Raw genomic sequence first — 26,145 nt, 5'->3', positions numbered from 1 at the left:
TCACATATGTAGTAGACCTGTAAACAGAGTAAAATTAGTGGTGTTCCCTTTCAGAAGGAACAAACATAAAGTCCTTTGTATTCCTGGCCTGCAGAGATGAAGAGCCCAAACATTTGAACATTTGCCAATGTTGCAGTAATTTTCTCCTCTGTCAGAGGGGACACAAAATGTGACTTTATATTGATGTTGCTTATAATGATGACAAACCAGGTTTTGTGACAACATGCACAAAAGAAAACATCATTCCATATATATCTGTAACACTTCTTGACCAAGAGGGCTATTGCATCATAGTCTCTCTGCAGTAAACAAGCAGATGTCAAAACACTTTTCAGAGATGGGATCAGATTGTTTTCTCACTCAAACATTCCTCCAAACTCCCCCTGAGAATCCTCTCAGCAGTTTCTTTGTCTGCTGCTCAGTGCAGTGTCTCTTTGTCTGCCCCCCAGCCCCCACTCCTGCGAGTGCAGTTAAGTTTAAATGCTTCAAATGATTATGATTACAGTGCACAGAAGCTGTTTTCTCCTGTCATCATAATTGTGTCCGCATTGCCATAATGTTAAAATAGATATTTGATTGATGCTTGAGTGTTTATTGCTCTCTCTTCCTTTGGCATTTATTCACAACACTGATTACTGGGTGTGTAAAAAGACACTGGAAAACGTGATTACATCATAGCACCTGTTGTAACATGGATATGTCCACTTTCCCAGTGGGAACACTTGGCTGACTCTCTGAAGTATCCTGTGCAGAGTTTTGTAAGGAAATATAGTAAATATGACGCCTTGGGTCCCTGGAGCCACTGAATCAAAGCTATATGAAATGTGAGAAATGTTTTCCCTCAGAGTTTTGTTCCAAGATGTTCAGTTGTTGCTGTATGAACTTGGGGCTGACGTCATCATCTTCGCTTCTGGATGAGGACCCTCTCTGTCAGCAGAGGTAGTTTCTGAAGGTGCTGAGTGAACATTCCCATCAGGAGGCGTGTATAGCTGTGTCCAGCTGGTGGAGCTGATACATGATGAGTGTGCAGCTTAGTGTGTCAGACAAACAATACTGTTGCCAATACACTGTTACAGAAACTGGGATTTTTGGAAATTACAGCCTTCACTATAAAATTCTATTACTGACATAGTATTCTGAGGAAAAACAGTCTGGTTTGTATATATATTTAATGTCTTGCATTTTTAGTTTCAGGGGCATAAAACTGTGTGTTGTGCCTGTTTAAGTTCAGGTGTGGTTAACCAGGGCTGTTCTTTATACTCAGCCCTTTTACTTTGCGCTTAAACCACAATAATGACGGTTGTCCTCTTCAAAAGAAACCATTTCTTGTTAGCAGTCTGTGTTTCGGAGGAGGAGGAAAATGCCATGCTCTGAGAGAAATTTGGAGATTCAGCAAAGGCAGTAGATGAGTGTAGAAAAGAAAGAACCACAAGAGGAGAAACCAAACCACCTCTTACTGGAGAAGTCCCACAAACAGCTGCTGCAGGTCCAGACAGAGTGGATCCAACTTCACCCTCCAAACCTGGTTCTGTTTGTCCACCTGGTTGTTTTTGGCTCGGTTTAGACCGAGACTGGTCTCCAGGTCTCCTCCTCTCAATGGAGTGTGCCTCAGCCTGACGCTCACAGTCTTTGCTGTTTAACAAAGCACATCTGGAACAAGGCAAGGCAGAACGAACAAAGGCGGGACTACATCTGGATTTCAAGCTTGCCATTACCGTAGGATGCTCTCATGTGTGTTCGTGGTATTGCCGTGATTTATTCAAAGTGGAAACTAGAAGCTTTGTCCTTAATGCTGATGCATACTTAACACATTTGCAATGCATATTTTTCAGCACCCAACAAAACACGCTCATACATCGTACACAACGCAACGTGTTCTTTGTACACTTGGGATAGATGCATGCGTATATGTGTATCCGAGCAGATGCATGCTGAAACAGTTACGCACAGCTGCACTTAGAGGTGGAATAGTTGAATGCTGTCATCATACAAGACTTGAAACATCATCTATTTTTTCTGTTTCTTTTTTTCTGTCTTTATCTCTCAAAAGATCGATCCTTTTAACAGTCTGCAGTATCAAGTATTAGCATCAAAGTGTTGATTATCTCCTCTCATGTCTTTCTGAGCTCTTTAATTGGAACTTGCTTTTGATTTTTTTTCCCCAGATAAGTGTGGGTGATGTAACCCTGTCTGCTGCCCCAGAGCGAAACTGCTTGTAGTTGCGTGACACAGTAGCTTTTTAGACGATATGTAATTACACCCTGTGTTGATCTCATGTACCGTAACAAGGAGGTCGACTGTTCCTGAAGAGTTTGCACCAGCTTTTTTTGTTTCTAGTCTCATTCCTCCAATTGCAACTTTGACTGATATACTTGTGATAAAAGATGGTTCATGTGGTTTAGACCTCAAGCAGTTAGAAGATAATGATTGCTTCCCATTTATACTGTTATACATCTTTTTTGTGGCAATCAGAAAGGCATGTTTTTGAGTCTTGCTGCACCACTCATGTCAGTATTTGCTTCTGCCTCATGTTTTGTTTTGCAGATGCGAATCCTCGACAAATTCCCAATTGAAGGAGGACAGAAGGATCCCAAAAAGAGAATTATTCCTTTCTTGCCAGGTGATCAGTGCCATGCATCACAACATGCACAACACTCTGATATCACTGTCACATCAATTTTAAATCTATCCAAGAACAGATAAAGTATGAGCAAAGGAAGGACCTTGAGACATTTTCATGTGTAGCTGATGTTTGTTAGTACTCCAGACTACAGACTCCATAGCATTGCCAACCACATTTCATTGTCTTATTAACTGCCATACTCCACCCAGACCAAATCAATTTGTGGTCTGCCGTGGCAGTGGGAGGCTAGCAGAGAGGGATTTGTCTAATCTGATAAACTCGTTGTGGGCAAGAGCAGTGAAGAGCAGTAAAGAGATTCTTTGTTAGACAAGCTGTACTGCTCAATTCTGGCCAGTGCTGTTTTGATCTCTCTGTAAACCCGACATGTAGTGAACTGTATTCCTTTACACACAGCAAACAGACTTGTACACAACTGTACTGTTTAGTGGGATTTGTGTATTTAGACACTGATATTAACAGACAGTCTCCAAAGAGTTATAAAATCAGGATTAATAGAGCAGAAAAGTACCTTTTTACAACTGCTTTCAAGACCTTTTGAGTTCTTGTGTTATAGAATCAAGCCTGTGTTATTAAAGATTTAAAACGTGTATTCCAGGTAGGATGCTCTTACTTTAGTATGTCATGTCAAAGGAAGGGAAACATTGGACTTCACACTGACAACGTATGAATTAATAATTTGCTCAGGATACATCCTCTGTTGTGTGCACATTACATTTCCCAAGCTTTCTTCTGGAAGTTTTATTTTCATGCTCAGGGACTCTCCCTTTTAACACGTAATCTAATTATCTGAAATTTTAATTCTGTATTTTGAACGTTTTTGGGAAAGTATGTACAACTGACAGTGTTGTGGTTTTTTTCTCAGGCAAAGTCTTGTTTCGCCGAAGTCACATCAGAGATGTAGCTGTCAGAAGGCTGAAGCACCTGGATAATTACTGCAAAGTAAGACAAAGGCTGTAATGTCTCCCAGGTCCCCAGAAATATGCTTGGATTCTATCAGTTTGTCTACTGTTAACCAAATGCATCTCAGAGGACGATGTTGACTACTCATTTTTTTGTTTATGTGTGGCTTGGAAGGACACTTAAATTGTATCAATGCTTTACTCCCTCAACATTTGCCACAGTATTTTCAAAGCAGGCCTCAACATTTATCTTCCCCCACCAGCCTCAACAGGAAAGCAACTTCTCTATCTCCACTGGTCATTTCCTGTCACCAATGTAAATAGGCAGCCCATAAAGGAAACAAGGGAAATGGTGGCACACAGGGCTAAAACAAAATCTAAAGGATGTAAGAATGAATCAGCAGACTTACAGCGTAGTAGTGAGTGCAAACAGCTACCTGACCCTCTTATATTCAGTAGGTCAGAGGAGGGAATGTAGGGCAGGTGCTTTGCCAAGTGTGGCAGCAGTTTTCATTTAGAAGAACTAAACAAGATTTGCAGTGAAGGCAACATAACTAGATTTCGCTTTAATATCATTTGTATAAGAATATCTTTTCTGATTCAAGTGTAGTGGGCTGAAGCTTCTCATTTTGAATGTGCATGCAGCAGGCGGTTGTTATACCACATCACATCTGTGTGTTTTCCTTTGTTTTAACCTTCACTCTGGGCTCAGAGCCTTCTTCCTTCCCCTCCACACCCTCCACACCTCCGCCTGGTGTTCCCATCTGACTGACTGTATTGTGACTAAGTGTTATAAACTGGTTACTCACTGCCATTCAAATCTAAACTGCAGCCTTTTGAATATGAGCTTTTGTTGCAACCAGTATCTCTCTTCCTCCCTTCTCCTCCACAGGCTCTGATGAAGCTTCCCTCCCATATTTCCCAAAGTGAGGAGGTCCTGAAGTTCTTTGAGACCAATTTAGAGGACCTCAACCCTCCCACGGAGTGAGTAACTATCACTGCATACTTTAGAAATCATAAGGTATCTGTGATCATTGGGGGGGTTATATGAACTGAACAAACCCTGTGGCTACAATAGCAGACTTTGTGTGTGTGTGTGTGTGTGTAGTTCAGCAGCTGGGACAGATGCCTTTCACCCACACTGACCCATCTTGATCCAGAGGCTTTGCTGTGTCTCTGAGATGATTGATGATAGCCGGTTGAGAAGCACTGTGCTTTATTAATAATGATTTCTGGGAGGTGACACCTGATCCCAAAACGAATGCAAAGGGATCAGCCGTGTCACGAGAGTGCAGAGTTCAAGTCTTGGAGCAGATAGAGCTCTCAGACTAGTCATTTGTCATACTCAGTTCAAAGTCAGAGTGGGAGTAATTACAGACGGGCTGCTAGATTACTTTTTGTTTAAATTCTTTTCTGTACTTTTGATTTATGTGCAACTGAAGCATGTCTGCAATAGTATTTCTTCCCACCAAGACATGACTTTAAATACAAATTGTGTGTGGGTATGCTTCCCAACACACTCAGAAAGAAATATGTGGGAAACCCTGGAAGAGTCTCTCCCCCACCACCAGGCCCACCACCTTTAAACCCCACTACCCATACATGATAATCTCACTTCAAAGTGGGATCCTCCTCCAGTCTCGCAGACAGTTGAGTGCAGCTTAAATTGATATGTTGAGATTGTCCAAAAGCCATGCCACCCAAGTACTCACTACTGGGGAATTTGGGCCATTTCATAAAGACTTTTGGGATGTTATATTTTTGTTTCATAAGTTTACAAGATCACAGAAAAGGTGATATTGTGATGCCTTAAAATAACAATGTGTGAGAGGCGTTGAAAAAAATCTTTATTGTCAATGCTGAACTGTTCAAAATGGGTTGAGAAAAGGAAACTTTAAAACCATGAATTTGTATTTCTGCCAGTTTTGAGAGATTTTCCATCACATTTTTGGCAAAATAAGGAATTGTAGTTTTGAAAGTAATTTGAAAACATTCAAAAGAGTTTTAAATTTTTTCTGCTCAGGTGATGAGTTCAGCAAAGTTCTTGCTGTCGTAGACACTGAAACAAGATGAGTACATGCTGTGAAAAGCGGTAAAACATTTATCCAACATGTCTGTCAGACAGGCCAATCATACTGACACTTTCTCCAACATGAAACATAATTTAGTTCCATTTTACTGGTATTTCTGCTTGTTGCCAATCATCATCAACAATTAGCATGTTGTCAAGCCCTCGTCTGCTACTGCCATCCAATGGTCAACAGATGTCACTGCACTAACTAACTAACTAACTAATTAAATAAATAGATGGATGGGTGGATGGATGTGATGTTGCTCAGTCACAAGAGGGCGCCATACAACAGTCTATGTGCTGTATGTATGAAGGACAGTACATTGATATGATGTTGTGTGTTTGTGCTGTTACACAGAAAGGATAAACAGCCACTAAATTTGACATACACAAAGCACATGCAAAGAAGTTGTGCTTTATATTTGTGATTTATATTGATAAATAGACTACTCTTGGCTAATTGGTGTTTATCGCTGTTCACTTTACAAGAAAGATGTTTTGTATAAAACTGAACTGCTTTTACTGCTTTTGCTGAAGTTCTTAGCTGGATGTTAGTGAAATGAGCTGAAAGAAATTTCTTCTCCTATAATCCCTCAAATGTAGCAAAATCAGTATCCAAAGGGGATAACTAAATGTATCTGAGAGACCTGAAATTGCAATATGCAGTTCTTCAATTAATGATTTTGAATTGTGTTGTCCTCGCTGTGAAGCTAAGTAACTTTGACATATGGATAAGAGAACATGTTTTTCATAGCCTTAAATCCTTGTTGGGCCTGCACATGACTGTTTATGATATAATACATGCAGAGAATTTTGCATAACAGACTTTAGGTTTATGATAATGAATGCCACTAACTGGATTTAATTTATAATACAAAGTTATTTTCATCAGTCATCATTTTACTTTGACCATTATTGAGATTTGAAACTGAGCAGTTGTGTTATTTCCAACAAGGTGATTTTAGAGGTGATTGTGCTTATAGCTTTGAAATCTATTAGCTTTTAGTTGTTTTGCTGGCATCAATGCCACCTAATATTTTTGTTTTTTAACTCAAAAATATCTGCCCTAACTGCAATGTGGCTTTGCTTTGGACTGTGTTTTCAGAGTGGTAATAAGGACGTTACACGTTATGAATCCCCGTAGGGAAATATGTACTGTGCACTTGATCCATCCTAACTGTTTAGGAACAGTGTGCAGCCACAGAGCCTGGAGACCAGATGCAGTTCTGAGGCCAGCAATTTGGTCAAGGGCAATGGCACAGTTATGAATAATTCAATAAACATATGCATATAAATCCATCATCTCCACATCATCATTTTACAAATATCAGGTTAAAGCACAGCAGCTCAGTTTTATTTATTCATCTGTTTATATTGTGTTGATACTTTGATGAGCCTCTTCCGATGTATTTCAACTCTTATGTGTATGTACTTGTGCTTCCTCATTCCTTTGAAGCTTGGTTGGCTTGTGCAGTTGTACTGTGGCCCAGTAGACTTGAGATCTACGTCTAGACTCCCCCAGGAGGGAGTGTACTGACTCGGAATCCAAAAATCAAAGATCAAGACCTTAGCCCACAAAGGGAAATTTACTTCACCTGAAAAAACTGAAGATATTAGTACTTCCTTCCAGTCAATACATCCAATTCAGTGTCGAGGCCACTGAGTTTGAATGTACAAAAATCTTATTCACAAACTCTTTCAAAAACGCATTTAACATTACGGCATTAAGATGTCTGAAAACAACCAGACCTTTGTTCTATTTTTTTGTGGAGTTGTGCTCCCAAGTTACACTAAATGTTTCCAGCGTTGTTCAAACCCAGAGAAACGTGTAATTTCTCAAACAAATTTCTTTTGTTATTATTCTGATCGAGAGACACCTAGCTACAAATTATATGTAGTTCATTTAGCTGCACTAACGAACTAGTTAGATGCTAAAAAATGTCTAAAGCAAAGTGGTCCATGACTAATACAAAATTTGGTCAAGGAGATGTTAGATGGAATAATATCATAAAGTCTGTGATGTTCTGCTGCTGCTGAAGCGAGAGAATTTTCTTGACAACTTGGTAGGACCAAATAAGTTGCTGTGTGAAACAATGCCTGTAAAAATGATCAAATTAAGTGAAAAAAAAATCTCATTAAATTGGCAAGCCATGATGATGAAAAATTCAAAGTATGAGAAAACTTTTGATTGTGACAAGCTTTTTAAAAATCATTTCAACATGCAACATGAGAACAAGTGGTGCTTGCATGAGGCCGACTGCTTCACACGCTGTAGATTTGTCAAGAACAAGAAGAATGGGAATCATTCTGTAAATCAATGAATTTGGGAAATGATAATTCGAAACAAGACTGTGATGTTAACATCCAGGATCTACAACAGTATAGGCTCCGCAGGGTAAGATAATAAAACAGCAGCAAGGAAAAAGAATAACCTCCGTGCTGAGTCAATTTGGTGATCAAAATTTCATCCCATCTCAGTCACAGGGTCAAAGGACCCGATCTTGTGCTTGTGGCAGCATGAAGTAGAAATATATTTTCTTTTTCTTCATCATACTCACATGATGTGAGGCAAATTTCAAACTCTTAAGTGTAGTTTTCAAAGCTGTGGAACAGGGCTCTCTGAAGAACCATGCAAAAGGTACCAGTGACAAGCTGACTAAGGCATCAGTGAAGAGAAGACTTCTCGCTTCTCAGGCTTCTATTCAAAACATATGATCATGCCATTGTTACCAAATTTCCTACAGATGTGCGTACATTAAAGTGCAGCTACTGTGGGATCCTTTCATAAGCATGTAAACAGATACACACTCAGGACTCTGGAAGACATTGCACTAAAATGGTTTCTAGGACGTACTATAGCCTTAAGTCTAACTGCTGCACATCTAATCCCCAAACGTTAACCAAAAGTCTGAAATGTAACAATTTTCCTTGTGATATCCCATCTTTATCTGCAAATGGAAGGTGAATACCTGCATTGTGGAGGCGTAAACACAGTTTACCCGGTTACGCATTTTTATTTATATAACAGACATAAAGTTGTTTTAAAGACTCGTTTTTATAGCATAAAGCTTAATTTAACATCATTGTTTCACCACACGGGAAGTTATTAGCGGTTGATTCGTATCATTCTTTCACCCTGACATCACTGTGTAATCATGACCGAGCTTTGCTGGAGACTTCAGCCCGTGTGCATGACTTTACTGTGCTATTATGAGGATTTGAATATGTAGCATCATTGCCTCTCTTAAGGATATACACTGAAAAACAACTACACCCTTTCTGAGTGCAAACCAGCCCTCCGCTGTATCATAATGATTTCCTGTTCAATGACGTCGACCCATTGACCCCTGAGCTGGAGGTCACTCCTCCAGAGGTTAATCTTAGGTCAGGCAGCAGTGTCTGTGTAATGTATACATGCAGTAGGGCAGACACCTCAGTTCTCTGGCTTGGCTGAGAAATGTGAGCAAAGGACCAATGTGCAACACATTCCTTTTCTAATAGGCCCACCTTCAAAGGGTGAACTGCAGACAGATGGTTATTCTCAACTCATGTTTAGGATGGACTCTCACGAGCTTGGATTTTGAACAATGTGTCAACCCTATGTGCTTATACTGTATTAGCATCTCTTAACATTAATGTGCACCTAAAGAAACCGCGAGAATCGTATTTCCTAATTTCTACAACTCTATTGGTAAATAAATTTGACATTTAGGCGCAAAATCTTTAGCATTTAATAGAGTTTGGACGCATTTTTAGTCCCCTCACCTTCCCCTCCTCTATTAGATTTTACTGGTGATAGGAGGAAAGTGTGCAGAGCCAGAGTTGTGTGCTCAGTCTCCTCCTGGGAAGGATATTATTCCTGCTCTGTGCTAAGGGTCACAAGCTAGCAGGGCAGGTCAAGGATCTACTTTATCCCCATCGTTTCTCCCCAAACTCTCTATAGTGCTTCTCCACCCTACCAGAGTTTCAGAAAATCAACACAGGATGATTCATGAAATACTTTAGGAATGTATGACATGTAATACAGTTATCGTAAGTATTATAATTAATTTTTGCCACACGTTGTCTTGATGTGAACAGCAACTGAAGCCGTGTTCCTCTCCTAAAGTTGTCAGTTTAAAGTTGTCTCCAGTGTTACTTTGAGAATCATCTGCTTCAACTGTGCTTATTTTTTTAAATAGATTGTAACCCTGTTTGTGTTGGCGCTGCGTAAATGTTTAGCATCACTGTGTTTTCCACCCATCATATAGAAAGTTATGAGATTTATTTCCACAGAATGAACTTTGCTTGGAAATCCAATATAAACACAGTTTTTACTGTGGCGCAATCTAATTTAATATTGTATTCACGTTTTGAATTTGTTGTTTTAGTTCAAAATTAAGTAAGTATATTATTTATGTTTTTAATGAAGCCGAACTGAGCTGTAAGCTATTGCATGTGTGATTGTAAAAGTCTCATAACTCGTATTTGTTCGTACATCTGGAAACAGAGATACCTCGTGCCAAAAATGACTTTATCTGAAGTAACAGAGGAATACAGTTATTGTTAAAAAATGTTTTGATTAAGCAAGAAGTGTTGCTTAGCTTGAACTGGAGTCATTTTTTTATGGTGCTTGCCAGACAATTCATAGTTTTCAATGTCATTTTACATTTTTCTTGTTGTCCTCTAATAGCCTCTTTGTACTGCACTATAAAATATTCTAATTCAGAAACTGCAAAATAGTTAAAATTACGCTTTTCTTGTTAACTGCAATCAATGAAATAAGTAGAGTCAACGAACAGGCTGTAACCTTGCAACCAAATGTTGAACAAGGTTTATCCATGCGTGTACTCATATAACTGGCTGTGGCTCCAGTCCTGCTGCTGGCCTCTCGAGAGAGCCAGGTGTCTGCTCCCATCTGTGTCAAACTTGAGCTTGTCCTCAGTGGACTCCCACTCAGCAGCTTAGTTAACTACACTCACGTTCAGCAATTTTTTTCCCGTTCTGAAACGTTTAGGCATTTTCCATTGTATACCCTCATCAGACTGGATTAAGTAATTACGTGAAGCATCATCATTTATGTACCTGCACAACAGTAAATGAGGCACGCGTATTCAAATTGAACAGACAAGACAGTCTCTTGAATAAATATAATTGTATTAATCCTGTTTTCATCCTATCTTTGTTTGTCTTTGTTTTTTTTGCTTCTCAATGACTAATTACTGTCAAACTAAAATAATGGCATCATATTTCCTTCAACTGAACTGATCCAACAGCAGCGACAGATTTTTAATTATGCAAATGATCTGTTTCATTCTAAATAATAAGAAACCAGACAAAAAAGGAGCACACACAGACCCGTACAGAAGATGTGCATTCAGTCAGTGCCTACTTGCTGCTCTGTGACTGCTGATGAAAATGAACGCAGAGAGCGGGTTCACTGACAAATGACCGAATGCTCATCCTTTCAGTGTTTTGTTGCCCTCCAGGCTTTGGAACAAAAAGACGCTTTCACATCTAAACATGAATGGGACTTATCAAGAGGATATGATACTGTTGTCGAGCGAATAAACGCTGTTCTGTTGAACAGAGGCAGCTGCGCTGACCCTCGCATTCACCGTATCCGCCATTTGAAAAGATACATACACCCATCAGAGTATATTGGCTAACATATCTGACAATTTGTTTTATTACTGTCCTTGACACACTTACACACCCATATGCTGTATCCCACCCTGTCTCCCTCCCTCTGCTTGTGGGTCAAGTTCTGCATGCATTCTCAACGAGGGTTTGGCTGGTGCTCATGTGCCAACTGCATTTGGATGCTCCCAGGCAGGGATTCAGCTGTAACCTGTTACTGGATTGATCAAGTCGTGTAAATGCTCTGGCCTGTCTTGGCCTGAGACACTCATACTGACCATGCTTTTCTGCTGTTGCTTTTTTTCCAGAGACTGTGGAGGTTCTGGCAAACGTAAATCAGGTAAGAATCTGAAATCTTTTTTGGTTAGTAGATTCTGTAGAATCTTTATCGTATGTACAGCTTACTTAAATGACATTTTGGGCTTGACATCATGTTGATATCCATCTTGTAACCTCATTAGTTTTATAAATATATTTAAAGAATTTCTTTTGTACTTTAAAGGGGGAACGCCACTGATGTTACACATTAAAATCTCTTTAATGGTCTTCAGGAATACAACTGCACAAAGGATATTTATTGTTATGTGGCTCCAGAGGGAGCTGTGTGAAATCTAATCAGTAGCCTGAAGTCACAGAAAATATTTTGATAATCAATTAATGGCTTCAGTTTTTGGCTAATATTGTCCAGTTTCAGCTTCTTAGATGAGAAGATCTGGGCCCTTTTCTTTGTGACAAATGACACTAAATTGCATTCATGCTGGTTTTGGACAAATTTGAAGACACCACTGAGGCCTCAGAGAGATTATGAATATCATTTTTTTCAGTTTTCTTCTTTACAATTAATCAGTAAATCAAGAAAAGATTAATCAACAATTGAAATAACTGTAAGTTGCAGCCTTGGTTTGGATTTGGATGGGGGCCCATTATAAGTACAACAATGATATAGGAGTGCAATGCTAATTCGGTGGTGTACTCTTAAGAAGCCATGTTCTTGAAACACACATGCTGACCTAATATTTTGTTATTATGCCAAAAAACTGAAAACCAGTGTTAGGTGGCAAAGACCACCTGTTTGTACATCTACGCTCTGTATTTGCTCTGCTAGTGTTGTGTGTATATTTGTGTGATAGAGTGCAAGGAGGGCAGAAAGAGCGAGTGACTCAGTCAAGCATGGGGATACGGGCGTAGGAGGCAGCAGGAAAAGTATGAGAGGGGTTTAGTGAACAGCTGTGCAAGTGTTGTGTATTCGCAGTCTCGGAATACCCACACGCATTACTAAATGACACATTAGTCCTGCAATCGGATGCAAAGTCGCTGTGGCCATCCTTCCTGCACTGTGCCACAGTTATATACGACATAGCTGAGCAATGAAATTCTCAGTAAATGACCTGTTAGTCAATTTTTTTTTTGTGGGCTATTCACTCTTAGAAAAAGCTGTGCTGAAGTTGCCACCTAACGAAATAAGACCCCAATCTAATTTCATTATGTGTTCCATGGTATTGAGACTTTACGTAACAGGGGATTCCAGCTACATAGTGAAATGGAAAAATTGTCTTATTTCATCTGTGTGTGTGTGAGTCGAATTGGCTACATTAAGTCTGTGCAAGATATTAGATTGTTTTCCAGTTATAATTTTCATACAGAGCCTGTCGTTTCAGTTGTTCTAATCTGAATGGTTTGGATTGCTATTAAATATGTTATCACATATGTAGTGAGATCTATATACATTTATGCTTGCAATAAATCATTCAGTGGGATCGAGTCTCCTGGTGAAAACAATAATAATACACTTAATGTGTGGTGCTCATGATGATTTAGTATTCACAGTCAAAATGGAGAATATACTATACAAGCCCTCCATACTTTAACTCTGAACCTTCGCTAGATTCCCCTTGCTGGACATTAGTGGTGAAAGCAGCTGAAAGGTTGATTATTCTTTTTTTAAAGCCAGACATCAGATAAAATGCTGTGAATCTGTGGTGATTTTTGTGCTGTAGCTGCAGCTTATGGTTTCCATAATTGCACGGTGCAGGTCTCCCATAAGAGTTTACTGAACCCCTGTTCCTAAAGAGGAAAATGTAGCCCTTGGCCACATAGCTTGGCCACAGAGGTTTGACTAAGAATTTTTTTTTTTTTTACTTACATACTTACGCATGATTGCCCATTGTTGGTCTCATTGTCATCATTTTTGTCATCACCATAATTCTTTTTCTTCTTTGTCTCCTTCTTAACTTTACATTGTCTGTGCTGCACTTCATTGGCAATTCCTCTTTGTTCTAGGAGTGATATGAGGTGATGGAGAGCAGTGGGGAAAAAGTGATTTAAAAGGGAATTATGTTGTATACTTAGTGATTTTATCACACATGTTTTTAGTAAGATTCTGGCCCATATTTTGGTAATTATCCTCCAACTCTGACTTCCTCTTCAACAGCCCCACAGCATGCGGTTGTAGTCTATATCTTTGATTCAGCATCACAGAAGCCACTATCTACTTAAGGTTTAACATATAATGGAGTTGTCAGGGCTGGTGCTGATACCGAGCTTGTCAGCATCAACCGCTGTCAGATACGTGGGACTGCTGTCACAACTAAACCCTGAAGGAAACATCTTTTGACTATTGTATTAAAGTATATTCACTTGAAAAAGGGGAACCGCTTCATGTATAATAAGAAACAATCTGAATGTTTAAATTAGCTCAGATCTTTGGATCAACTGCCTCTTTGAGGGATGTTATGGTTCAGGAGATTCAGATCATCTTTAAAGCATTAGTGATAATCTGTACCTGTACTGTAAAGTGCGCAGAAGACAGAAATTGAGTAGGAGAAGAAAAGAAATGGAGCACTCAGGGGTGTAGTGCATGTGAAAAGCAGCTGGAGAGGAGAGGAGGTTTACGTGGCAAGTGGAAACCATTTCTGTGTTGCGCACAGATTGAGGGAGTGTGTTTATGTGAGCAGACTTACTGTCTTTATTTGAGCTGCGGGTCTCTGGAGGCCTACAGGGTGTGCATGTGTTCATGAGGTTGTGTCTGTGTGTGTGTTTACCTGCTGTATGTGAGTATGCTTGTGTGTGTGTGTGTGCGTGTGTGTGCATGCTTGTTGGGAGGAAAAGGGGTTAATCTGTTCATCTGACTTAGATGGTGGGTGGGTCAAGAGGTCTGTGTGTTTGTTTGTGTTTGCAGATGGATAAGATTTTAAACTGGCATAGGAAATCATTAAGGCAAACGAGCACTTCCAAATCAGTTTAACAACCATACACTGTTTCAGCAGCTTCTCACTCAATGAACAGCCACCCCCCTCTCAGACTCATGGACAAAGAGTCTCACATTAGCAGAAAGATTTGTTTTTAAACCAGGTTTTACCAGGCATTTTGCTTTTTTTTTTTAAAACTAGATCATGCTAAAAGTCATACATGTGGCTGATTGTTTCATGGATACAGCTTTAACACCAGTGTAAAAATGTTTGTTTTTTTCCCCAAGTTACAGCTTAATTCTGGCAAAATCCAAGACTCCACTCCCTCCAGGATAGAACAGATTCAATACAGGCTGCTCTGTTTCTGATAAGTGACCATTTGTCACAGTGGACTCCAGCCCTGGAGGCAGCACTTAAGCCTTTTGCTATGTTCAAGCCAGAAAATGATCTGTAATGAATGAGATCAGAAATGTACATGTGTTTATTTATCTGTAGTTTTTTTTGTATATTGTCACTCATAGAGAAAAGTTACAGCATGATGCTTGCTTTTCCTCCACATACTAGTTGTCAAATGTTAAAGGCTCCAGAGTTCCTGTTGGAAAAACTGATGGAGTGGAGCTTTGAAGTCCCATTTACTTAATTAGCAGTTTGTTTCTGATTCCAGACCTTTTTTTGGTGAAATCCAGTGCAAGCATGCTATAACTGACATTGAAAGTAGCATTATGTGTTCTTATAAGTGGGCCCTAGTATTGTTGGTATTGTGTGTGTATGCAGCATGCAGATATTCAGTCCTGCATAGGTTTCATATACGGCAGCTAGTGGCGGTAATGTTTTTTGGCAACAGCGAAAAAGAAGGAATATGGCAGTAAACAATATAGGTTTCTTTTATTTTTCCAAACTGTGGATATATTTGAAAATGTACACCTTATCTATCTGGTAATTTTTCTTTTAACTTCCATGACGTTTACTCTTTTATCTAGACCTAAAACACTTGAGACACTCAGAACATTAAGTGCCAATAATAAAGATATTTTACAGTTCTGTCCTGTTAAGGCTCCTACTATAGGATGATTTTAGGGAAAATTTCTGTACTGTTTGTTTGTGGTCTGCCCTTTCTCCCCCAGGGCCACATACTGATTCAATGACATGAGTACATCTGTACTACATTGAACAGCAGTTCTGTGTCCTCAAATCCAACTGCACATCTGCTGCTGATGAGCCAAACAAAGGCATTGCACTTTGCCAAAGTTTACTCCTCTCAAAACAGATCTCCTCTCATAAAGTTACCCCCGAGTTCAAAATATGGCACTAAGACATAACGGCCAGTGCCAACTATGCTATCAACCAAAATGCTTGATCCTGAAAAGTCTCTCATGAAGAAAAAATCCTTGGTATAAATGGATAGACTAGACTCCCTGGTTTCCTCCTCTTGGTGATGAATTATTGCAAAGTTCCCAACTGTCATCATCTTTGGATGGAGCTGATGATGGGTGAGTGGGGGTGGAGATGGGGGCTGGATGGAGTTCGAACGTCTGGGAGTTCAAGGGTGGGAGCAGGAAGCACATGTATAAATCTGAGTGAGGAGAGATATAAACACACAGAGTGGCTAATAGGGCTATCTGATGGAAGCCAAGAAGGAAATACTTTTGCAAAGTTCAGAAATACTTTAGATCTACCTTATGCATACACATACTGCATAATACATATATAAACACACATGCAAGCTTGCATACTCTCTGTACTGGTTCCTATAGCCTCAGCTGTCGGCTGTACCCCATATACCAATCAGATGAACTCAAGTACCCCTTAATCAACACCACCCATTATATTCCAAATGTGTTTTTTTATTTGAGGATAATCAACTCAATATAACTTAGTTATCAATGACGTAAAAGAGAATAATTTTTACGTTGTTTGTACAATACAATTGAACAGAAAAGTAAAAGTGGGTTTGCTTAGTTTGCATTCGAGTGGCGGATGCTTATTTTTAACCTTTTCACCTTGTATCTATTGCCATTTCAATAATTTATTCTTGTTAAGCTTTTTCAATCAATTATTCATTACTTTTAGCTATTTCCACCATTTAGCCAGTACTTAGCTATTTCAGCCTTATCCGCTGCATTTAGCTCAACAGTTAATTTCAAGTAATTAATTACATAAGCTTTTTCAACCATTTATCCATTACTTTCATTTACTGTTTCATCACTTTTAGATATTTCAGCCATTTAGCCATTATTTTTAGCTAACAAATTCAGTCATATATTCATTGTTTTCATGCATCCTTTTTATCTGACTGTGTATCTATCTGTAGATCTTTAGATGATCACAATTTCTGATACTCCCCTGGAAACTGCAGAAGTACCCCTGATTTGGAAATCACAGTTCTATAATGCTTGTCTATGAAATCACCTGAAACCTTGATTTGCACTTAGTAATTTATAAAGCTCATTTTATACTCAGCTCTCACTGAGCTCATCTGAAATTAGACCTATCCTGTCCAAGGCTGTTTCACCTCATTTTTCTCATACATGTTCTCCTTGTTCTGGCTCTGTCTTCCTGCTGTTGCAAAACATTTCATTTCCTGAATGAGACTGAAATATTAGCTTCTGTTTTTTGGCCTGTTGACTTTGCTGAAAAAGTCTTTACTCACTCACCTCAGCTCTCAGATTTATTGTTCACTCTCAGCAGCCATGAAAAGTGTGTTTTAGAAACTCCATTTACATCATTTGACATAGATTATGGTTTTATGAGATCATGGGTTTTATGTCCAGCTTGAAATTATATTGTTGACAAATGTCTGTGTTTTTTCTTTTCTTTGTTAAGACAAGGCACAGGACATAGTGTCTTTCTTTGAAACTGGATTTCTGGATTTTCTACAGATCGTTACTTTAATTCAAGGGCAGATTCAGTATAATTTGAAGATCAAAGGTACAGGACAAATCCGTAGGTTTGCTGTTTGTGGTGGTTTGGCTAGAAGGGAAATTACTGGTGATGAAAATGTAAAAAGTAACTTGTACCCAAGGCATTACATACTAATAAATCTGAAAACTTTATTTATACATGTTTGAATTCCCATACTCCCATGCATAATTTTTGATAGGTGAAAGATTACCTTTTAAAATGTAGTAAAATAGTTATCTGATAAAAGAAATCATTTAATAGTCACAACGAAACATGTTTGTGTCAGTTTTCTCTGGTTCTTTTGAGTCTGCGTTATGGGTGATTATCAGTAATTAATCTGCGTGTCAAAACAAACCGCTCAACCACACATTCCTAGAATAGCGTCCAAAGAAATATCAATGTTTGCTGTAACTAAACTAATTGTTGTCACATTATAAGCCTACTTTGAAGGACAAGAAGAAGGCAATACCCAGAATTTAAGTGTTCTTTCCAGTATTTCTGCACCCAACTTTGTGGTTTTTACAAAACATATTGCACAAATAATGTGAAGCTTCATAAACCACAGCCCCGCCGCAGTAATTCAGTGTGAGACTGTTTGTCAGTTTTAGCATCTGAGATGCTAATGGCACTGAGTACATAAGTTATGAGCTCCTTGGCATTTCAAATTTAGTTCCTGAATTGAATGCAAAATATTATCCAGGTAGATAAATGCTAATCTTTAGTCTGAAGGACTATCGTCAGGTCAGCTCTTTGGAGAAATGGCAATTTAATCCAAGCTGTCTCAATCACTCCTCATCTAAGCCTCAAACCTTCCATCTATTGGACTGAATTGTTCTTATTTTCCATCCTCAGGATAAAACAGAGTTCTTTCTCCATGAAACTGTGTTACCACATTTTGAAAAATAAAATAATAATAACAATGATAATATTTGAACTTGCTTTGCTTTTCTCTTCTTTTTGGGACATTGTTTTCTTTGACATATTTGTTGATCATGAGTCAAGAGCCCTTTTGGTTAACAAAACGAACCACAGTAACTGCTGGCGGTTAGTAAAAGCAGTAATGTGACCATAAATAGAGATTGTGATCCATACTTTGTTTGTAGATGTTTTCACTGTTATTAAAACACACCATAAAAGTATGTTGTGTATTTGTTTGTAACAGAGCTATGAGGGTAAACAAATCTCGAGCACGCACACAGTTGCTCCCTTCTATTAGGAGCTTTAAACTCAATGGTCAGCAGAAGCTCTTGTTAATGTGTGAACTAAATGTCAGCCGGGTTTGTGTCTGGATTCCAGCTGACGGTTGTTAGATCTGCCTTAGTTCCTCCAGCTATGCTTGCTTTAAGGATTTTTTATGATTAAGGCTTCAGCGGGGGATGTGGTGTTGGGGGGGTAATTGTGGATGTTTGTAATACATCACTCTCTATATATGCTCTTTATTCATCTTCACAAATGTTTCTGTCTTAAGTAGGCATTCCTGTAGTTGGCCAGAATGAACCAAACTCTGGTTAAGCAGTGCATGTGACCAAGTTATGAAAGCAGACACAAACTGTGAAAAAACTAAGTCACTGCTGGTGTTTACATGGTTAACTCAGTGAAGTACAGAAAGGAAGATTTCCATTGGCTGGGCTGCACGCTGTAGTCGGAGCTCTAGTGTTTCATGGAGACAGAGGGCCATCCCTCTAAGCACAGTTCCAGCCCCTTCATCTGGTTCTATTTAAGGCCTCCAGTGCCGACTCTTATGATTGGCGTACACAACCCCCCTACTCTTCCTCCAGCTCCAGCCCCAACTGAGGAGAAGGAGGCTTTTTAGCAGATGGTTTATTTTCCAAGGGAAACCATTTCTTTCTCCCTCTCTACTGTCCTGTCCTCAGCTGGCTTCAGCTCACTTTTCTATCACTACTGTAGCTCCCTCTGCTTTCCCATTGCTGCTCCTCTTTCCACTTTGTTAAGGTGCCTACATGCATCTCTTGACCTGGTTCCAGCTTTGTTGAACAATAAGGATGAGGCCCCTTCAGTGACACAGAATGGATTTTCTGCACTTGACTGCTTGATCCTTCACTTTTTTGGAGGGACATTCTTTTTCTAGACTTTCAGCATCTCCATTGCCCTTGTTGTTGGGCTGGAGGGGGATGCAGCTCTATGGCCAGACTCTCAGGAAGATGCACTGAGCCCTGTGAATATTGTGATTGGTTAAGATCTACAGACAAAGTGGCCTATGGCACAACGGGTGCCCAACAGTCGTTCTCGTGGACCTATGGCTGGCAGCTGGCTGACAGCATGTTTTTTCCCATCAACCCCAGGTCTGGATGCTTCGGATCCCATGCTCCTGGAACAGTATGTGGTGGTGGCCAGTTACGAGAAACAAGAGCCTGCAGAAATCAGCCTCCAAGCGGGTGAGGTGGTCGACGTCATTGAAAAGAGCGAGAGTGGTGAGTAATCAAAACAAAAGCACAACAAAGACACGTTGCGCATGTACGGGCAGCATGCATGTTGTGTGTATGTCAGACACAAACACACTCTTTCATGTTTCAGTCCATAGTTCCTCAATAGTGCTGCCCTTTTCCCTAACTCAACCCTCTCACCTCCTTTGTCCACAGTTTGCTAGCTGTTACTTAGCCCCATCTGGAGGCTCACTTTGGCCTGCAGTCAGCCCTGTTTTTTCTCACTGTTGGTTTAGGCTGGGGGCCAGAATGTTGCCTCTAGCAAGAGGAATGTCTTCCAGACTCGTATTAATTATTCCACCTCACTTTAATGGAAAGCCAGCAAGACATGCCGGGTTTACAAATGCCAGCTGCAGAGAGTCCTTAGTCAGCTGTTTAACCTCTGGAAAGAGCTAAACAAGGCCAAGATCATGTTTTAGCATGTATGTTATTCAGTATGACAATATTTAATGGTTTATTAGTCAATAGCACGCTGATGTAAAATGCAAATTCATGACATTCTAGGAATATGTTGTAATGTTTCCATGAATTTCTGTTAACTTCTAACATCTATTGTGCATGGAAGAATACACAAAAACCTTTATTATTTTTTCAGCTGCATATAAAATAATAACTGTTTAGATAGATTTTGTAGAATTTTTGACACAAGGACAACAGAAACGCTCCCTATAGTTACATGTCAATTTTGCTATTAATATCATGAGTGATTGGCTCAAGCACCTGCCCGAATCACTTTTGTTTAATTTTGAAGGGAATTTGACCAGATGGGGGCTGGGAATGGCCAAAGAGGTATAGGGCCTAGTAATAGGGTCTTATGTTCAGCTTTTAATGATGTGCTGAGACAGTAAAACAGTAATTGGACTCATCTGTTCTTCAGCGGGAGGACGGGGAAATGGAGATGGAGAAGGAAATGGTGACCAGGAAGGCAATGGGACTTGGGTTTCATGATAGGTGTGAGTAAAAATGCCATGCCACACTGGCCTTGAGGAAGAGGGTCCGCATAGTTGGATCGCTTTGAAGTGTCACGTGTCCTGCCTTCGGGTTCATGTATTTGTTTTCACTCCCTGCTCTGGTAGGTTTTCAACTCAATGGGGAGCCACAGTGAGGCGGATATACCACCACCTTGAAGTCCTTTAATCGAGGGCCTTATATGAGAGCTTTCCTCCATGAACTTGAGCCATGTGGTCCTGTGCTTTTTAAATAGAGGCCCCTTCTTCACTTTTGTATTTCAGCTGACCACTGTGCAGACGTAAAGCCACTGATCTCTGTGTGTTGATGATCCATGCACAATGTGAAACTCGTGCACTTCAGTGGTCTCATTGCAGATTTATGATTTCCAGGCTTCTGTGTCATAGCCGTAGCTTAGCTTTCACGTTATTATTGCTTTGTCTCATCCTCTTCTCTGATGCACGCTGTTCTTTGTTGTCACTCTGAGTTCAGCTCTTTCATACATCTTTGGTTTGGTTGGATTTGTCACGAGTTTCAACAAAGCAAAACAGTAGACTCTGGGCTTCTTAAAACACGCCCTAAGGCTATTTGACAGTTTTATTAGATACTGGCGGACACTTTCACCGAGATCTGAAGAAAATACACCCGCCCTTCCCGTTCCTATATCTTGCTATGGAGACTGTTTCCAGCAGCATAGTGAGGATTTAACTGAAAACACAACACCTCCAGCAATGGAAGTCGGCTAAATTTTACTCCATTTGGAAGGGTGACATCACTCTGAATCCCTCTGCCAGTACTAACAAGACCAGGTGTGTGCTAAGAAGATTTCAGAGCTCATTTGATTTAGCATCCATTCCCTTGCAGGATAAGTATAAACCGTTTAATGGTTTCTGACAGGTTGATTTGCATATTGCAGAGCTAAGTATGCTGAGTTAGAGGCACTAAAAGGAGTCTGTTACATCTGTAATGATAAAAAGGTTTTTTTTTTTTTTTTTATTGAACCTCCAGCTATAGTCACATATTTTACTGTTAAACAATGCACATTTAAACTAGCATGGGTTCCTCTGTAGAGTCTTTGGATGTGCTGAGTGGAAAATATCTGTATGTTGTCATATTGCCATCTAATTTTGTTTTATGAGATTTCGTTTTACACAAAGGTGTGAGAGTGTGACAGAGGCAGATCTAGAAATGGAAAACTGGAGCTCCGTATTATTTTTGCCATTCACCCTAATTCCTCAACAGAAGTCCTGCTGTTACAGCTACTGTACCATAGACTGTGGCTGTTACTGCTGCCCAGTGCAGTTATCGACTTTTCCTTACCTTGGATTAGATAATATATGCCTTTGACAGGGCTAGTGAATCTAGGTCAGACCTATAAGCGAGCTCAGCTCTCTCCACTTTTCCAGCCTGCTGTCACAAGCCAAGGCAGTATTTTCCATCTCAGTGGCTCGACCATACAGTTTGTGTTGTGGCCTTTGTTTCAGTTGTTACAGTAGTTTGTCTTATCGTATTACTGCTGTGTTGGGTTTGAAGTAGATCAACAGAGAAGACCAAAGGCCGCTTGATGTTTTTTTTTTGTCGCATTCAGTTTTTCTGGACTTTAAAAACACAGGAGATACTGTTTACTAAGGCCCATGAAAATAAATGCATTCTAACCAGGAATATGAAAATGTTATCCAAGATGAATTTTATGATTGTCAAAACTAAGGTGTAATTAAAGTTTGTTTAACAGTTATTAATTCTGTCCTCACTCCTTCTGCAGCTATTTTATGAGTGTTTGCCAGGGGGAGATGCTGGCTCAGGAGGAGAGAGTAGTGCAGGGAGAAACTCGTGGAGAAAATGGAAAAAGACATTTCCTGCCAAAGTTAGTGGTTCAGGGAGGTTGGTTCATTATAATGGCTTAATGGATCCTCCAGGATGCCTACTCAGTTTACACTATATTGTAGAGATGTTAACCAAAGCTAAGCTAACAGTCTTGTTGGTCAGTTCAGATGCTCTGGATTCAGTGGCTTAAACTTTACCCATTAATGGGGCAGCATGTAGGAAGGGAAAAAAATAATTTACAGCCGCTTATGGAAATATTGTGCTTATAACAGCTGGTTTGCCTACACCTCAAGGGCAGCATTAGGTGTGTTGTGCCCAGTCCTGCGTAGAAAATCTCTCTCTGTGGACCAGTTGAGGTTTAACTTGTCTCCATTCCAAGTCCAGATCAGCCTCTATGAATTACAGATTGCCAAATGAACTCCAGGAATTCCTATCTGTTTTAGAGAGGCCAGCTTACATCCGTCAGTTCCCTCCAGCTCCCTCAAGCCCCCCTGGCACCACCCATGTACAGTGTGTATTGTAGCCCTACTGCTCCACCCAGCTTACATAAGCAGGGTGGAGTAAGTGAAATATCAGGAAGAGCCTTAAGGGTCATTTACCAAGACACTAATCTTAGCTGTATGAATTTGCTCTCCTCACATACACATTTCAAGTTTGACAAATCTGAGCCATAGAGGAAGATAACGGGGATATCCTCCAGGTTATATTCAGCTGCCTGCCTGAAAGCCCACAGAGACTGCTGGAGTTCAATCCTGGCAGATTAAGCAGGTTTGGCCTCTCAGCATGGCATGATGAATGTGCAGGATATCTTCTTTACCTTCACATAGAAAAATCTGCCAATACAATAATGTCTACATCTTCAGGCTGGAAGCAAGATTATCATAGGGCTCAGCTCAGCTGGAACTCATTGTTCAGAAAGGCTGACTCTTCCCAGCATTTACTTCCAAGTCCACAGACTTACAAACACTTTAAAATTACCTGTAAGATTATATAATGGAGTGTAGTTGAGTTGAGCCACTTTGGACAGATTGCCACAAAATTTGGTACTGATATCCATTGTGCTCATATGATGATGATGTATCCTGATGACTTTATTGTCATCACTGACTCATGTCACCATGAGGTTGATATTTTAGTGAATTGTCTCAACAAATTTTGGATAAATTGCCCTGAAATTTGGTTCACATAGTCGTGTTGCCCTCAGGTTAAATCAAACTGGTGAGCCCTTAAATTTTCATGAGCTCATGATTCTTATTGTTGAAAAACTTTGGTTACTGGTTAAACTAATGGCATTCCCATCATCCTCAGCTCAGTTTAATATTCTAAACTCTGGTGATGAACATTGTTAACATCATACCTGCTGAACATCACCATGTTAGTGTTGTCATTGTGACCATGTTAGCATTCATTCATTCTCCTCTAAGCCCTCAGTCTGCAGTACTTATTATTTCACCCGAGACTCGCTCCCTAAGCCATCATATTGATCTTACAGAGATTACAACTTATTAGAATCCCTACTTTCTTCAGTAGGGAGGTAATAGGACCTTGAGTTACCATAATAATCAGTTAGTTGACAATAGACTTGCAAATAATTGGCAAGTTTTAGCATCAGTGGCTCCTGCAAGTGTGACACCATCATGTACAGTGGCTGTTCCAATTTTCCAGTCTCTGGTATGCAGAAGGATTAAAGGCAAAGTGAACGTTAAGGTTTCAATGCTGCTGTGGCACAAACTTTCAGTTTCCCAATTTGGTATTTTGCAATTTCAGCAAGAACATGTTTCCTTGTATAAAAGAGGAAAAACCCTATAATTCTTGTCGATGAACCACCAAAGACATGATGCAGAAAGCTTGCCAAGTGTTAAATGACTTTTTTAAGCTGAAATTGCAGCAGCAGATGGAAGACACATTATCCTGTCATAGTAATCCCCATCCTCCGCATTCCTTCAGTTTACCATAGGAAGTACTAATGACCAGCTCAAGAAATTAACCTTGCCTCGTATTTTTAGGTATGGAAACTCAAAAAGAAGGTTTTCTAACTGCCATTTCAACAGAGGGCTCTACTGCTGTGTTTTCTTGCCTCTTGTCACAGAGCAATACAGGCAAAGTGGATGAAGAACAGGAGCCATAACAGTGTTTAATAGCACAAATAGCTGTAATAATAGTTTACAGAAATCAGTCTGCGGAGCCAGAAATGTGCCTCTCTCTTCCACACTAGAATTGACTATTGACTTAAACCAGCATTTTAAAAGGTGGGCGTTCACAAACTGAGGGACTGCTGTGTCTCTGAATCAGTAGAGAGCACACAAGCTGTGGGCCATAGCTTCGTTCAGATTATGAGGGGCTCCATTCAGAAGCTGAGAGGGAGAGAAGGTTGTTCCTTAGATCAACATCAGCTCTTGAAAGCTGTTTTGTGCACCCCCCCCCACACCCCCAGGTAATTGAAACCCAGTGTTTTATGAAAACTGGAAGTATGTGTATTGGACTGGATACCTTTCCCCCTGTGCTTTGATACTGGATCCACTGTTAATGAATACAGAAGCTAGAAATGAATGGGGTTTTCTCCTGCTTTACTCAACAGTGGTTTCAGATATCTGCAAGACTGCTGAGCACTGCATTCCTCATCATTTCAGGTCATGAAAAAAGCCTCCTTGCGCAGCTGAATCTGTCGTTCTCATACTCATGCTAGATGTGGAAATCTTTTGTGAGTATAACATAGTAACAATTTTGTTTTTGATTTTCAGTACAATTTAAGGTCTGTCTCTGTGTGAATGATGAGGATATTAAGGAGCATTACAATGTCACACTGCTTTATGTGTGCCATTGCTCAGGTATCAGTCTTGATTGATTGTATATGTAGATTGAGGTTTTGTTTTATAGGTCAGAGAGGCACCTTAGGAAAAACCCCAAATGGTATAAATCTAGTTTCTTGTTGCAGCTGAGAATCTGTTGTTGATTACAGTAAAAATGAAGCACAGGTCTTAAAGCTGATAGAGTTTCCAGATGGCAGATACTGTATGAGAGACAAATAGAGCTCACTCTCGTTGGCCACTCTCATTATATGTCAGTATCTGCAGTTGCCGTGGTAAAATACAGTTTAAGTGAGACTATGAAGCCTCCTTTGTAAAAATCTGAGAACAAGCATCTGTTGACGTCTTATTTTCTTTTTGCAGAAATATCTGTCTATGTACCATTTTCCCACCCAGCTTTGTCAAGTTGATGTAAAAAATTCAACTTACACATGGCCAGTTATTTTTTTCAGAGCTCATTTAGTTTATTAGCTCAGGCAAGCTCTTTCTGCAGGTTTCCTGTCTTTTTCATGGCTACGACAACCGGCTGCTAGTTGTAGCCTTATTAAGCCAAGGACAGATATGAGAATTATATTGATCTCTCTTGTGTAACTCTCCATGTGTATGTGTGTATTTCCCAAAATCTCATGTTTTTGCTTTAAACCTGAATGTTTCATGCTGTCTAACTTAGGCTGACATCATCGTTTTCTGTATTTTTATTACAGAAATAATTGGAATCACGCAGGCATTTAACATGATATGAGCAGAGTTTTGCACCTCCCAGCAGGATTCCGTGGTATACACTCAGTTACAACTTGCCC

At 39.8% G+C, this 26,145-nt stretch overlaps 1 protein-coding gene across 4 annotated transcripts in view; it reads left to right on the top strand.

The window, feature by feature from the left end:
- The window catches only part of LOC124065638 (SH3 and PX domain-containing protein 2A-like), a 51,597-nt gene that overhangs the window by 10,940 nt on the left and 14,512 nt on the right, over positions 1-26,145 (top strand). For all 4 annotated transcript variants that reach the window (XM_046401190.1, XM_046401192.1, XM_046401191.1 and 1 more), the window contains 5 exons: positions 2,545-2,620; positions 3,507-3,583; positions 4,436-4,527; positions 11,542-11,573; positions 19,626-19,754. In XM_046401190.1, the coding sequence (XP_046257146.1) occupies positions 2,545-2,620; positions 3,507-3,583; positions 4,436-4,527; positions 11,542-11,573; positions 19,626-19,754 (406 nt within the window). The remainder of the gene's footprint in view (positions 1-2,544; positions 2,621-3,506; positions 3,584-4,435; positions 4,528-11,541; positions 11,574-19,625; positions 19,755-26,145) is intronic.

Source organism: Scatophagus argus, chromosome 10 (assembly GCF_020382885.2).
Source record: "Scatophagus argus isolate fScaArg1 chromosome 10, fScaArg1.pri, whole genome shotgun sequence".
Taxonomy (NCBI): Eukaryota; Metazoa; Chordata; class Actinopteri; family Scatophagidae; genus Scatophagus; species Scatophagus argus.
This window is presented reverse-complemented; position numbering and strand designations above follow the sequence as displayed.